We start from the raw sequence: 15569 nt of genomic DNA, 5'->3' as shown, positions 1-15569 counted from the left end.
CAGCAGATGGCAGTAGCCGATGCGTTAATGAAAAGCTTACAGCACCTGGTATGAGACTGTGAAGGTTCGGGGGGGTTGCTTAATAGTGGGTGCCCGGGTTCGGATGGAGAGCCGGGTCGTGGGTTTAGCTGGCTTCGGGCCTGGCACCCCGGTGGGGGACCGAGGCTTCCTGGGTCCGAGTGGAGAGCCGGGCAATTGGGGCTGTGTTTTAATGATGTGGGCGTGGCCTATGCGCTTGCCCTGCACTGTTAGTTAAAGCGCTCACACCTATTTGCACTCAGACAACCAAGGGCACCACTGTGCTCCCTGTCATTTTCTTCAACAGCTGAGCTGGCCTTGTCCGATGGGCAAGGCCTTCCAAAAATAGCCATAACTCATGAACGTCCCTCTCCACGGAAGTCTTTAGTAAAAGGCGAAAGGCTTATTCGTCATGAAGAGAGACCCGAGTAATTCTACCCACTTGCCACGGCGGCCGGCGAAGCCTCTAGCCGCGCCGGTCAAGCGCTTGACGGCGCGCGTGCACGCACACGCTTGGCAGGTTGAAAGCGGGGCCTGTCGGATTGGGGGTGTGGTTTAATGATGTAGGCGTGGCCTATGCGCTTTGGGGGGCAAAAAGTTAGTGGTGCACAATGATCTAGTGTTTTGCATGGCCATTCATGAATGACCGTTGCTCATTCAGTATGCCGGCATGAAAATGCTTACAGCACCTGGCATTCCCAGGCGGTCTCCCATCCAAGTACTAACCAGGCCCGACCCTGCTTAGCTTCTGAGATCGGATGAGATCGGGCGTGTTCAGGGTGGTATGGCCGTAAGCAAAGGCAGAGGTGGCCGGTACGGCCCATATACAGCAGATGGCAGTAGCCGATGCGTTAATGAAAAGCTTACAGCACCTGGTATGAGACTGTGAAGGTTCGGGGGGGTTGCTTAAGAGTGGGTGCCCGGGTTCGGATGGAGAGCCGGGTCGTGGGTTTAGCTGGCTTCGGGCCTGGCACCCCGGTGGGGGCCCGAGGCTTCCTGGGTCCGAGTGGAGAGCCGGGCAATTGGGGCTGTGTTTTAATGATGTGGGCGTGGCATATGCGCTTGCCCTGCACTATTAGGTAAAGCGCTCACACCTATTTGCACTCAGACAACCAAGGGCACCACTGTGCTCCCTGTCATTTTCTTCAACAGCTGAGCTGGCCTTGTCCGATGGGCAAGGCCTTCCAAAAATAGCCATAACTCATGAACGTCCCTCTCCACGGAAGTCTTTAGTAAAAGGCGAAAGGCTTATTCGTCATGAAGAGAGACCCGAGTAATTCTACCCGCTTGCCACGGCGGCCGGCGAAGCCTCTAGCCGCGCCGGTCAAGCGCTTGACGGCGCGCGTGCACGCACACGCTTGGCAGGTTGAAAGCGGGGCCTGTCGGATTGGGGGTGTGGTTTAATGATGTAGGCGTGGCCTATGCGCTTTGGGGGGCAAAAAGTTAGTGGTGCACAATGATCTAGTGTTTTGCATGGCCATTCATGAATGACCGTTGCTCATTCAGTATGCCGGCATGAAAATGCTTACAGCACCTGGTATTCCCAGGCGGTCTCCCATCCAAGTACTAACCAGGCCCGACCCTGCTTAGCTTCTGAGATCGGACGAGATCGGGCGTGTTCAGGGTGGTATGGCCGTAAGCAAAGGCAGAGGTGGCCGGTACGGCCCATATACAGCAGATGGCAGTAGCCGATGCGTTAATGAAAAGCTTACAGCACCTGGTATGAGACTGTGAAGGTTCGGGGGGGTTGCTTAAGAGTGGGTGCCCGGGTTCGGATGGAGAGCCGGGTCGTGGGTTTAGCTGGCTTCGGGCCTGGCACCCCGGTGGGGGCCTGAGGCTTCCTGGGTCCGAGTGGAGAGCCGGGCAATTGGGGCTGTGTTTTAATGATGTGGGCGTGGCCTATGCGCTTGCCCTGCACTATTAGTTAAAGCGCTCACACCTATTTGCACTCAGACAACCAAGGGCACCACTGTGCTCCCTGTCATTTTCTTCAACAGCTGAGCTGGCCTTGTCCGATGGGCAAGGCCTTCCAAAAATAGCCATAACTCATGAACGTCCCTCTCCACGGAAGTCTTTAGTAAAAGGCGAAAGGCTTATTCGTCATGAAGAGAGACCCGAGTAATTCTACCCGCTTGCCACGGCGGCCGGCGAAGCCTCTAGCCGCACCGGTCAAGCGCTTGACGGCGCGCGTGCACGCACACGCTTGGCAGGTTGAAAGCGGGGCCTGTCAGGTTGGGGGTGTGGTTTAATGATGTAGGCGTGGCCTATGCGCTTTGGGGGGCAAAAAGATAGTGGTGCACAATGATCTAGTGTTTTGCATGGCCATTCATGAATGACCGTTGCTCATTCAGTATGCCGGCATGAAAATGCTTACAGCACCTGGTATTCCCAGGCGGTCTCCCATCCAAGTACTAACCAGGCCCGACCCTGCTTAGCTTCCGAGATCGGACGAGATCGGGCGTGTTCAGGGTGGTATGGCCGTAAGCAAAGGCAGAGGTGGCCGGTACGGCCCATATACAGCAGATGGCAGTAGCCGATGCGTTAATGAAAAGCTTACAGCACCTGGTATTAGACTGTGAAGGTTCGGGGGGGTTGCTTAAGAGTGGGTGCCCGGGTTCGGATGGAGTGCCGGGTCGTGGGTTTAGCTGGCTTCGGGCCTGTTACCCCGGTGGGGGCCCGAGGCTTCCTGGGTCCGAGTGGAGAGCCGGGCAATTGGGGCTGTGTTTTAATGATGTGGGCGTGGCCTATGCGCTTGCCCTGCACTATTAGTTAAAGCGCTCACACCTATTTGCACTCAGACAACCAAGGGCACCACTGTGCTCCCTGTCATTTTCTTCAACAGCTGAGCTGGCCTTGTCCGATGGGCAAGGCCTTCCAAAAATAGCCATAACTCATGAACGTCCCTCTCCACGGAAGTCTTTAGTAAAAGGCGAAAGGCTTATTCGTCATGAAGAGAGACCAGAGTAATTCTACCCGCTTGCCACGGCGGCCGGCGAAGCCTCTAGCCGCGCCGGTCAAGCGCTTGACGGCGCACGTGTACGCACACGCTTGGCAGGTTGAAAGCGGGGCCTGTCGGATTGGGGGTGTGGTTTAATGATGTAGGCGTGGCCTATGCGCTTTGGGGGGCAAAAAGTTAGTGGTGCACAATGATCTAGTGTTTTGCATGGCCATTCATGAATGACCGTTGCTCATTCAGTATGCCGGCATGAAAATGCTTACAGCACCTGGTATTCCCAGGCGGTCTCCCATCCAAGTACTAACCAGGCCCGACCCTGCTTAGCTTCCGAGATCGGACAAGATCGGTCGCGTTCAGGGTGGTATGGCCGTAAGCAAAGGCAGAGGTGGCCGGTACGGCCCATATACAGCAGATGGCAGTAGCCGATGCGTTAATGAAAAGCTTACAGCACCTGGTATGAGACTGTGAAGGTTCGGGGGGGTTGCTTAAGAGTGGGTTCCCGGGTTCGGATGGAGAGCCGGGTCGTGGGTTTAGCTGGCTTCGGGCCTGGCACCCCGGTGGGGGCCCGAGGCTTCCTGGGTCCGAGTGGAGAGCCGGGCAATTGGGGCTGTGTTTTAATGATGTGGGCGTGGCCTATGCGCTTGCCTTGCACTATTAGTTAAAGCGCTCACACCTATTTGCACTCAGACAACCAAGGGCACCACTGTGCTCCCTGTCATTTTCTTCAACAGCTGAGCTGGCCTTGTCCGATGGGCAAGGCCTTCCAAAAATAGCCATAACTCATGAACGTCCCTCTCCACGGAAGTCTTTAGTAAAAGGCGAAAGGCTTATTCGTCATGAAGAGAGACCCGAGTAATTCTACCCGCTTGCCACGGCGGCCGGCGAAGCCTCTAGCCGCACCGGTCAAGCGCTTGACGGCGCGCGTGCACGCACACGCTTGGCAGGTTGAAAGCGGGGCCTGTCGGATTGGGGGTGTGGTTTAATGATGTAGGCGTGGCCTATGCGCTTTGGGGGGCAAAAAGTTAGTGGTGCACAATGATCTAGTGTTTTGCATGGCCATTCATGAATGACCGTTGCTCATTCAGTATGCCGGCATGAAAATGCTTACAGCACCTGGTATTCCCAGGCGGTCTCCCATCCAAGTACTAACCAGGCCCGACCCTGCTTTTAAGACTAAAATTGAGGAGCATAAGAATGATCCGAAAAAGCTGTGGTCAACCCTAAAACCTTTAGGGACCCAGGAAAATCCCAAAATAAAACAAAGTAGCATAGGCTTAGAGGTAAATGGGTCTATAACATATGATAAAGCTACAGTTGCATGTAGATTTAATGAATTCTTCACAAACATAGCAAATACATTGGTGCAGAAACTTCCTGCTGCTACTAATAAGTTTGGTGATCCACAGGGGATCCACAGCTATTACCAGCAAATGGGGGTCCAGTCTGATGCTTTCTCCCTGAGTAAAGTAACAGAGGAAGAGGTACTGACAAAACTCAAAGCCCTAAAACTTGGAAAGGCAGCGGGTCATGACAACATCCCGGCCAGATTTCTAGTTGATGCAGCTGAAGTTATTGCTCCCTGCATAACCCACCTAACAAATTTATCAATTGAACAAGGCCACTTTCCCAGTCTATTTAAATTGGCAAGAGTTGTACCCTTGTACAAAAAGGGAACCAAATCGGATCCCGGAAATTATCGACCTATATCCATTTTATGTTCCGTCTCAAAGGTTGTGGAACGGATTATACATGAGCAAATTAATAATTATTTGACAACACACAACCTCTTGTTTGATTTGCAATCGGGCTTTAGAAAGTCCCACTCCACCGACACCTGTTTGCTTTATCTAACAGATTATATTAGACTAGAGGTGGATAAAGGGAAATACTGTGGCATGGTGATGCTGGACCTCCAGAAGGCATTTGACACGGTGAACTACGACATTCTTTTGAATAAACTTAAGGCTTTGGGTTTTGACAGTGTATCACTTCAGTGGGTGAGGTCCTACTTGATGGGAAGGAAACAGGTGGTAGACATGAATGGCACCCTGTCCTCGCCGCTAACTCTATCAAGTGGGGTCCCCCAGGGGAGCATTTTAGGTCCACTTTTCTTTTTATTATATGTCAATGATATGAAGTCAGCCGTTGACTGCAACTTACTTCTTTTTGCGGATGATTCAGCACTGGTAGTCTCTCATAAGGAGAAAGCAGAGGTTGAAAAGCTACTTAGTGCTGAACTCCTTAAAGTCAGTGTCTGGCTATCAGACAACAAACTATCTCTCCATCTTGGCAAAACTGAGTCCATTCTCTTTGGGTCAAATTATAAACTAAAGAAGTCTCCTGTGTTTAAAATAGTGGTGGGGGACTTGGAAGTGGCATCCAAGGAATCCATTACTTACCTGGGGTGCATTTTGGAAAACAAGCTCTCGGGAGAAAATATGGCACAAAAAGTAATTTCAAAGGTAAGCCAAAGAACAAAATTTTTAGCTAGAATATCTAGCCTTTTAGATTCAAACACCCTAAAGATCCTGGCTGGGGCTCTTATACAATGTCAATTTGATTATGCCTGTACATCTTGGTATACTGGCATTTCTATGACCCTCAAGAAGAAACTCCAGACTTCTCAAAATAAACTGGTTAGGGTGATCCTGAAGTTGCATCCTAGAACTCACCTTCTCCCTGCCCACTTCACCAGTCTGGGGTGGCTTAAAGTGGAGGAGAGAGTATCCCAATTTAAAATGTGTCTAGTTCACAGGATTAGAAATAATTTAGCACCCAAATATTTCAGTGACTATTTTGCAACGGTTAGGGACTGATCGTTATTTATCAAAGGTTGGTATGGTGCAAAAAAGGGGGGGGTCATTAAACAATTTTTTGAGCCTGAGGGGGGGATATGTTTATTTTTATTTTGGCTTGGGGGAGGTTGTACAACTTTATTTCGCTGAATTTTGTATATAAAAAAGGTTTTGATTATTTTGTTTTTCATAGAGTTTTACTCCTATCTATATAAAGTTTACCCTGTGTGGCGAGTGTACTTGGTATCTTCCATGTGTGCGCAACTGCGCAAATAGAACAGATCTACAAGCTAACAACGTGTTGCTTGGTGACACGTTGTTAGCTTGTATATCTGTTCTACCACCAAAGGTCCCTCCCCCGGCCGCTGATGTAGTTTGCCCCGTCTGACTTGTAGCCATTTCAAAACAGCGCGGGACAGATTGATTCTGCGTTCATAACATTTCCCGTAGAAAAAGTGAAAAATGTTTCAAGCTATGAACCGCAATGTTTGAATTGCGGGCCAACAGCAAGAGCCAAGCGCCAGTGTTGTCGGTCAGAGAGGAGGAAGGCGAGGAGCAGCAGGTTGACAGCACCGCTGTTGAGGTTGCGGTGGTGTGAGGTGTCTCGGTGAAACCCAGCTCTGGAAATATCCTCTTTAATGAAAATGCGGGTGCTACCGGTGCTACCCCCATCTGATAGGCACCTGCAGGCTACTTGGCTTTGCGTTGGTGCATCTATCCTTAATGGTAGCTGTCTGCAGTATACTATTGTCAGAGTTGCTTGCTACACTACTAACTGCATCTGCAACACTGTGGTCAGCCTGTCTGCCGTTGCCGTGGTCGGCGCGTCTATCATGCGCTGTATATTGACTGGCTGTTTGGTTGCAAACTGTTTTGTGGTGTCTGCGCCCGCACTCTTCAGAGTGAATGCCCTGCGTTCTACAATTACGCGCGACATGCAGCCTGCCTAGCATTTTAATGGCATTGTCATAATTCTGGTCTGATAAAGCCAATCCCGCGACTATAGCCGCTGTGCCACTTAAGAATACTCACTTTAAATATGTGAATTTATCAGACTTACTGAGACTCGTGTTTTTGTCTATTGCTGTCTCAAATTGACTCCAAAAGCTTTGCCATTGACTCACATCTCCAGTGAACTTCTCCATGGTCAGTTTAGGCAGTTTGACGGTAGGGCTGGTCTAAAAGCATGCAGCTGTCTAGCCCTAGAACGGCTCTTGTTGTTACATACAGTATGTACAGTACATGGAAATTTACGAAGTATAATTAAATGATCACAGGCATTCTAGGTCTAGCAGCTGCATGTGCATCTTTGCGCACTCGCATTGCAATGGTGGATTGTTGGTGTGTGCGTCACAGTAGCCTACTTGTGTTTTGTCCGCGGTGCCATGTACTTTTGTCTGCGTATGTGGTTGTAATAGATTAAAGAAAGAGTTACACTACTCGGTGGTGCCTGGCTGGCTAAATGAGCCGAGCAGGCAGTTGAACGTTGGTGTTGCGCAAATTGTGCTTTTCTCTGTGGAGTATGACGCTGTAGTATTATGGTATGTGACTGCGTGACATATTTATTTAGCATTCATTCATTTTCATCATCCTGGGCTTGGGCACAGAGGCGAGGGGTGCCCACTGCCTTGGCAGCTTGGCTATAGAATGACTTTACGCACGAGGCTCACCTCAAAAATAGCCAATCTAAGCTCACAAATTTGTGTCGCGTCATCAGCGTGTTGTTTTGAGCTTGTAGGTCTGCATATGCTATATTTAAATCTTTAGTTGGAAGAATGCAATGGCATATCATCAGTGTTGAGTGTTGACCATAATGTAATGACGGATATGGAACCAAATGAACCCCAGACGGCCGCTGCCTAATAAACGATCAGCGTTTACTTTATGCTGCTATACTGTTGGTGTGAATATAAAATAAACATAGTCTATGGTGTTTTGGGGGGGGGGGGGGGGGTCATATATATTCTTCCAGTCCCTGAGGGGGGGTCCCGAAAAAATATTTGGAGGCTGGGGGGGGGATGAGGAAAAATAAAAAAAATGAAATCACATCTGCACCACCCCCCCCTGGTGGATAAATAACGATCAGTCCCTTAGTGATACTCACAGGCACTACACCAGAGGGAGCCCTACTGATTTTAAACCCTGCCTTTTTCATAATAATATGGGAAAAACATCATTCCTGTACTCGGCAGCAGTTCAGTGGAATGGCTTGCCTTCCAGCCTCAAGGTGACCAGTTCCTTTGATATTTTTAAATCCACATTAAAAAGATGGTTGGCCGAAAATATAGTGTAAATATAGTGTAGAATAGATAAATGGCACAAATGAAAAAACATTAACAAAAGTAAGGGGGAAAAAAGAAAAGAAATTCAGTTTTATTGGTCAGTTTATATGAATTTTGTCCTGTTTTTTGTTTTATGTTTGTTTTTTGCCTCCTGTTTTTGTCGGTATTGTACTGTTATTGTCTGTTGCTCCCCTTCCCTTTCCCCAAGAGGACCACAATGGAAACAAGCCTAACAGCTTTCTTGTGAATTTATCCTTTTGAAATATATTTTCAATAAAGTATTCAATCAATCAATCAATCAATCAAGCTTCCGAGATCGGACAAGATCGGTCGCGTTCAGGGTGGTATGGCCGTAAGCAAAGGCAGAGGTGGCCGGTACGGCCCATATACAGCAGATGGCAGTAGCCGATGCGTTAATGAAAAGCTTACAGCACCTGGTATGAGACTGTGAAGGTTCGGGGGGGTTGCTTAAGAGTGGGTGCCCGGGTTCGGATGGAGAGCCGGGTCGTGGGTTTAGCTGGCTTCGGGCCTGGCACCCCGGTGGGGGCCCGAGGCTTCCTGGGTCCGAGTGGAGAGCCGGGCAATTGGGGCTGTGTTTTAATGATGTGGGCGTGGCCTATGCGCTTGCCCTGCACTATTAGTTAAAGCTCTCACACCTATTTGCACTCAGACAACCAAGGGCACCACTGTGCTCCCTGTCATTTTCTTCAACAGCTGAGCTGGCCTTGTCCGATGGGCAAGGCCTTCCAAAAATAGCCATAACTCATGAACGTCCCTCTCCACGGAAGTCTTTAGTAAAAGGCGAAAGGCTTATTCGTCATGAAGAGAGACCCGAGTAATTCTACCCACTTGCCACGGCGGCCGGCGAAGCCTCTAGCCGCGCCGGTCAAGCGCTTGACGGCGCGCGTGCACGCACACGCTTGGCAGGTTGAAAGCGGGGCCTGTCGGATTGGGGGTGTGGTTTAATGATGTAGGCGTGGCCTATGCACTTTGGGGGGCAAAAAGTTAGTGGTGCACAATGATCTAGTGTTTTGCATGGCCATTCATGAATGACCGTTGCTCATTCAGTATGCCGGCATGAAAATGCTTACAGCACCTGGTATTCCCAGGCGGTCTCCCATCCAAGTACTAACCAGGCCCGACCCTGCTTAGCTTCCGAGATCGGGCGTGTTCAGGGTGGTATGGCCGTAAGCAAAGGCAGAGGTGGCCGGTACGGCCCATATACAGCAGATGGCAGTAGCCGATGCGTTAATGAAAAGCTTACAGCACCTGGTATTAGGCTGTGAAGGTTCGGGGGGGTTGCTTAAGAGTGGGTGCCCGGGTTCGGATGGAGAGCCGGGTCGTGGGTTCAGCTGGCTTCGGGCCTGGCACCCCGGTGGGGGCCCGAGGCTTCCTGGGTCCGAGTGGAGAGCCGGGCAATTGGCGCTGTGTTTTAATGATGTGGGCGTGGCCTATGCGCTTGCCCTGCACTATTAGTTAAAGCGCTCACACCTATTTGCACTCAGACAACCAAGGGCACCACTGTGCTCCCTGTCATTTTCTTCAACAGCTGAGCTGGCCTTGTCCGATGGGCAAGGCCTTCCAAAAATAGCCATAACTCATGAACGTCCCTCTCCACGGAAGTCTTTAGTAAAAGGCGAAAGGCTTATTCGTCATGAAGAGAGACCTGAGTAATTCTACTCACTTGCCACGGCGGCCGGCGAAGCCTCTAGCCGCGGCGGTCAAGCGCTTGACGGCGCGCGTGCACGCACACGCTTGGCAGGTTGAAAGCGGGGCCTGTCGGATTGGGGGTGTGGTTTAATGATGTAGGCGTGGCCTATGCGCTTTGGGGGGCAAAAAGTTAGTGGTGCACAATGATCTAGTGTTTTGCATGGCCATTCATGAATGACCGTTGCTCATTCAGTATGCCGGCATGAAAATGCTTACAGCACCTGGTATTCCCAGGCGGTCTCCCATCCAAGTACTAACCAGGCCCGACCCTGCTTAGCTTCCGAGATCGGACGAGATCGGGCGTGTTCAGGGTGGTATGGCCGTAAGCAAAGGCAGAGGTGGCCGGTACGGCCCATATACAGCAGATGGCAGTAGCCGATGCGTTAATGAAAAGCTTACAGCACCTGGTATGAGACTGTGAAGGTTCGGGGGGGTTGCTTAAGAGTGGGTGCCCGGGTTCGGATGGAGAGCCGGGTCGTGGGTTTAGCTGGCTTCGGGCCTGGCACCCCAGGTGGGGGCCCGAGGCTTCCTGGGTCCGAGTGGAGAGCCGGGCAATTGGGGCTGTGTTTTAATGATGTGGGCGTGGCCTATGCGCTTGCCCTGCACTATTAGTTAAAGCGCTCACACCTATTTGCACTCAGACAACCAAGGGCACCACTGTGCTCCCTGTCATTTTCTTCAACAGCTGAGCTGGCCTTGTCCGATGGGCAAGGCCTTCCAAAAATAGCCATAACTCATGAACGTCCCTCTCCACGGAAGTCTTTAGTAAAAGGCGAAAGGCTTATTCGTCATGAAGAGAGACCCGAGTAATTCTACCCACTTGCCACGGCGGCCGGCGAAGCCTCTAGCCGCGCCGGTCAAGCGCTTGACGGCGCGCGTTCACGCACACGCTTGGCAGGTTGAAAGCGGGGCCTGTCGGATTGGGGGTGTGGTTTAATGATGTAGGCGTGGCCTATGCGCTTTGGGGGGCAAAAGGTTAGTGGTGCACAATGATCTAGTGTTTTGCATGGCCATTCATGAATGACCGTTGCTCATTCAGTATGCCGGCATGAAAATGCTTACAGCACCTGGTATTCCCAGGCGGTCTCCCATCCAAGTACTAACCAGGCCCGACCCTGCTTAGCTTCCGAGATCGGGCGTGTTCAGGGTGGTATGGCCGTAAGCAAAGGCAGAGGTGGCCGGTACGGCCCATATACAGCAGATGGCAGTAGCCGATGCGTTAATGAAAAGCTTACAGCACCTGGTATGAGACTGTGAAGGTTCGGGGGGGTTGCTTAAGAGTGGGTGCCCGGGTTCGGATGGAGAGCCGGGTCGTGGGTTTAGCTGGCTTCGGGCCTGGCACCCCGGTGGGGGCCCGAGGCTTCCTGGGTCCGAGTGGAGAGCCGGGCAATTGGGGCTGTGTTTTAATGATGTGGGCGTGGCCTATGCGCTTGCCCTGCACTATTAGTTAAAGCGCTCACACCTATTTGCACTCAGACAGCCAAGGGCACCACTGTGCTCCCTGTCATTTTCTTCAACAGCTGAGCTGGCCTTGTCCGATGGGCAAGGCCTTCCAAAAATAGCCATAACTCATGAACGTCCCTCTCCACGGAAGTCTTTAGTAAAAGGCGAAAGGCTTATTCGTCATGAAGAGAGACACGAGTAATTCTACCCGCTTGCCACGGCGGCCGGCGAAGCCTCTAGCCGCGCCGGTCAAGCGCTTGACGGCGCGCGTGCACGCACACGCTTGGCAGGTTGAAAGCGGGGCCTGTCGGATTGGGGGTGTGGTTTAATGATGTAGGCGTGGCCTATGCGCTTTGGGGCTAGTACCCCTGACTGCAGCTTGCAGATCGGGGCGGAGCTGATGGTGGGAGGAGTTAAACCATCAACCCCTCCCATAAGTACGGAGGCGCGCCGTGTCTGGCGGCCATGAGCCCCGTGAGGCACCGCCGAGCGAGGCGCTAGCCGAGCGAGTCGCCGTGCCGAGCGGTGCGAAGGCCGTCAGACCCGACTCAGCGCCGTCCGAGTTACGAAGCCGATAGGGACAGAATAGTAACTGTAAGTAAGAATAGTAACTGCTGTTTGCTGAAGTTGTTTGACTGCTGCTTCGACTCATGGGGTCAGTGCTAGTAGTACCCGGAAACAGTAGGACGCCCGCGGGGGAACTTTTAAATGGTTCGACCCTGCCCAGAATGGGAGGGGTTGATGGTTTAACTACACCCACAATCACTGTTTAACTCCGCCCACCATCAGCTCCTCCCCGATCTGCAAGCTGCAGTCAGGGGCTTCTCCTTTGGGGGGCAAAAAGTTAGTGGTGCACAATGATCTAGTGTTTTGCATGGCCATTCATGAATGACCGTTGCTCATTCAGTATGCCGGCATGAAAATGCTTACAGCACCTGGTATTCCCAGGCGGTCTCCCATCCAAGTACTAACCAGGCCCGACCCTGCTTAGCTTCCGAGATCGGACGAGATCTGGCGTGTTCAGGGTGGTATGACCTTAAGCAAAGGCAGAGGTGGCCGGTACGGCCCATATACAGCAGATGGCAGTAGCCGATGCGTTAATGAAAAGCTTACAGCACCTGGTATGAGACTGTGAAGGTTCGGGGGGGTTGCTTAAGAGTGGGTGCCCGGGTTCGGATGGAGAGCCGGGTCGTGGGTTTAGCTGGCTTCGGGCCTGGCACCCCGGTGGGGGCCCGAGGCTTCCTGGGTCCGAGTGAAGAGCCGGGCAATTGGGGCTGTGTTTTAATGATGTGGGCGTGGCCTATGCGCTTGCCCTGCACTATTAGTTAAAGCGCTCACACCTATTTGCACTCAGACAACCAAGGGCACCACTGTGCTCCCTGTCATTTTCTTCAACAGCTGAGCTGGCCTTGTCCGATGGGCAAGGCCTTCCAAAAATAGCCATAACTCATGAACGTCCCTCTCCACGGAAGTCTTTAGTAAAAGGCGAAAGGCTTATTCGTCATGAAGAGAGACCTGAGTAATTCTACTCACTTGCCACGGCGGCCGGCGAAGCCTCTAGCCGCGGCGGTCAAGCGCTTGACGGCGCGCGTGCACGCACACGCTTGGCAGGTTGAAAGCGGGGCCTGTCGGATTGGGGGTGTGGTTTAATGATGTAGGCGTGGCCTATGCGCTTTGGGGGGCAAAAAGTTAGTGGTGCACAATGATCTAGTGTTTTGCATGGCCATTCATGAATGACCGTTGCTCATTCAGTATGCCGGCATGAAAATGCTTACAGCACCTGGTATTCCCAGGCGGTCTCCCATCCAAGTACTAACCAGGCCCGACCCTGCTTAGCTTCCGAGATCGGACGAGATCGGGCGTGTTCAGGGTGGTATGGCCGTAAGCAAAGGCAGAGGTGGCCGGTACGGCCCATATACAGCAGATGGCAGTAGCCGATGCGTTAATGAAAAGCTTACAGCACCTGGTATGAGACTGTGAAGGTTCGGGGGGGTTGCTTAAGAGTGGGTGCCCGGGTTCGGATGGAGAGCCGGGTCGTGGGTTTAGCTGGCTTCGGGCCTGGCACCCCAGGTGGGGGCCCGAGGCTTCCTGGGTCCGAGTGGAGAGCCGGGCAATTGGGGCTGTGTTTTAATGATGTGGGCGTGGCCTATGCACTTGCCCTGCACTATTAGTTAAAGCGCTCACACCTATTTGCACTCAGACAACCAAGGGCACCACTGTGCTCCCTGTCATTTTCTTCAACAGCTGAGCTGGCCTTGTCCGATGGGCAAGGCCTTCCAAAAATAGCCATAACTCATGAACGTCCCTCTCCACGGAAGTCTTTAGTAAAAGGCGAAAGGCTTATTCGTCATGAAGAGAGACCCGAGTAATTCTACCCACTTGCCACGGCGGCCGGCGAAGCCTCTAGCCGCGCCGGTCAAGCGCTTGACGGCGCGCGTTCACGCACACGCTTGGCAGGTTGAAAGCGGGGCCTGTCGGATTGGGGGTGTGGTTTAATGATGTAGGCGTGGCCTATGCGCTTTGGGGGGCAAAAGGTTAGTGGTGCACAATGATCTAGTGTTTTGCATGGCCATTCATGAATGACCGTTGCTCATTCAGTATGCCGGCATGAAAATGCTTACAGCACCTGGTATTCCCAGGCGGTCTCCCATCCAAGTACTAACCAGGCCCGACCCTGCTTAGCTTCCGAGATCGGGCGTGTTCAGGGTGGTATGGCCGTAAGCAAAGGCAGAGGTTGCCGGTACGGCCCATATACAGCAGATGGCAGTAGCCGATGCGTTAATGAAAAGCTTACAGCACCTGGTATGAGACTGTGAAGGTTCGGGGGGGTTGCTTAAGAGTGGGTGCCCGGGTTCGGATGGAGAGCCGGGTCGTGGGTTTAGCTGGCTTCGGGCCTGGCACCCCGGTGGGGGCCCGAGGCTTCCTGGGTCCGAGTGGAGAGCCGGGCAATTGGGGCTGTGTTTTAATGATGTGGGCGTGGCCTATGCGCTTGCCCTGCACTATTAGTTAAAGCGCTCACACCTATTTGCACTCAGACAGCCAAGGGCACCACTGTGCTCCCTGTCATTTTCTTCAACAGCTGAGCTGGCCTTGTCCGATGGGCAAGGCCTTCCAAAAATAGCCATAACTCATGAACGTCCCTCTCCACGGAAGTCTTTAGTAAAAGGCGAAAGGCTTATTCGTCATGAAGAGAGACACGAGTAATTCTACCCGCTTGCCACGGCGGCCGGCGAAGCCTCTAGCCGCGCCGGTCAAGCGCTTGACGGCGCGCGTGCACGCACACGCTTGGCAGGTTGAAAGCGGGGCCTGTCGGATTGGGGGTGTGGTTTAATGATGTAGGCGTGGCCTATGCACTTTGGGGGGCAAAAAGTTAGTGGTGCACAATGATCTAGTGTTTTGCATGGCCATTCATGAATGACCGTTGCTCATTCAGTATGCCGGCATGAAAATGCTTACAGCACCTGGTATTCCCAGGCGGTCTCCCATCCAAGTACTAACCAGGCCCGACCCTGCTTAGCTTCCGAGATCGGACGAGATCGGGCGTGTTCAGGGTGGTATGGCCGTAAGCAAAGGCAGAGGTGGCCGGTACGGCCCATATACAGCAGATGGCAGTAGCCGATGCGTTAATGAAAAGCTTACAGCACCTGGTATTAGACTGTGAAGGTTCGGGGGGGTTGCTTAAGAGTGGGTGCCCGGGTTCGGATGGAGAGCCGGGTCGTGGGTTCAGCTGGCTTCGGGCCTGGCACCCCGGTGGGGGCCCGAGGCTTCCTGGGTCAGAGTGGAGAGCCGGGCAATTGGGGCTGTGTTTTAATGATGTGGGCGTGGCCTATGCGCTTGCCCTGCACTATTAGTTAAAGCGCTCACACCTATTTGCACTCAGACAACCAAGGGCACCACTGTGCTCCCTGTCATTTTCTTCAACAGCTGAGCTGGCCTTGTCCGATGGGCAAGGCCTTCCAAAAATAGCATAACTCATGAACGTCCCTCTCCACGGAAGTCTTTAGTAAAAGGCGAAAGGCTTATTCGTCATGAAGAGAGACCCGAGTAATTCTCCCCGCTTGCCACGGTGGCCGGCGAAGCCTCTAGCCGCACCGGTCAAGCGCTTGACGGCGCGCGTGCACGCACACGCTTGGCAGGTTGAAAGCGGGGCCTGTCGGATTGGGGGTGTGGTTTAATGATGTAGGCGTGGCCTATGCGCTTTGGGGGGCAAAAAGTTAGTGGTGCACAATGATCTAGTGTTTGGCATGGCCATTCATGAATGACCGTTGCTCATTCAGTATGCCGGCATGAAAATGCTTACAGCACCTGGTATTCCCAGGCGGTCTCCCATCCAAGTACTAACCAGGCCCGAACCTGCTTAGCTTC

General features: G+C 52.5%; 1 protein-coding gene across 1 annotated transcript in view; it reads left to right on the top strand.

Moving 5' to 3' along the window:
* Positions 1-11782, top strand: part of LOC310873759 (uncharacterized protein) — a gene marked incomplete at its 3' end in the record, with an annotated part of 85174 nt that extends 73392 nt beyond the window's left edge. The window contains exon 6 of the mRNA XM_083786310.1: positions 11643-11782. Within this exon, the coding sequence (XP_083642436.1) occupies positions 11643-11782 (140 nt within the window). The remainder of the gene's footprint in view (positions 1-11642) is intronic.
* Between the last annotated feature and the right edge of the window lie 3787 nt (positions 11783-15569).

The sequence above is a fragment of the Protomyctophum parallelum genome, assembly GCF_964188405.1.
Source record: "Protomyctophum parallelum genome assembly, chromosome: 1".
Lineage (NCBI taxonomy): Eukaryota > Metazoa > Chordata > Actinopteri > Myctophiformes > Myctophidae > Protomyctophum > Protomyctophum parallelum.
The sequence above is the reverse complement of the archived record's forward strand: the minus strand, read 5'-3'. Positions and strand labels throughout refer to the sequence as shown.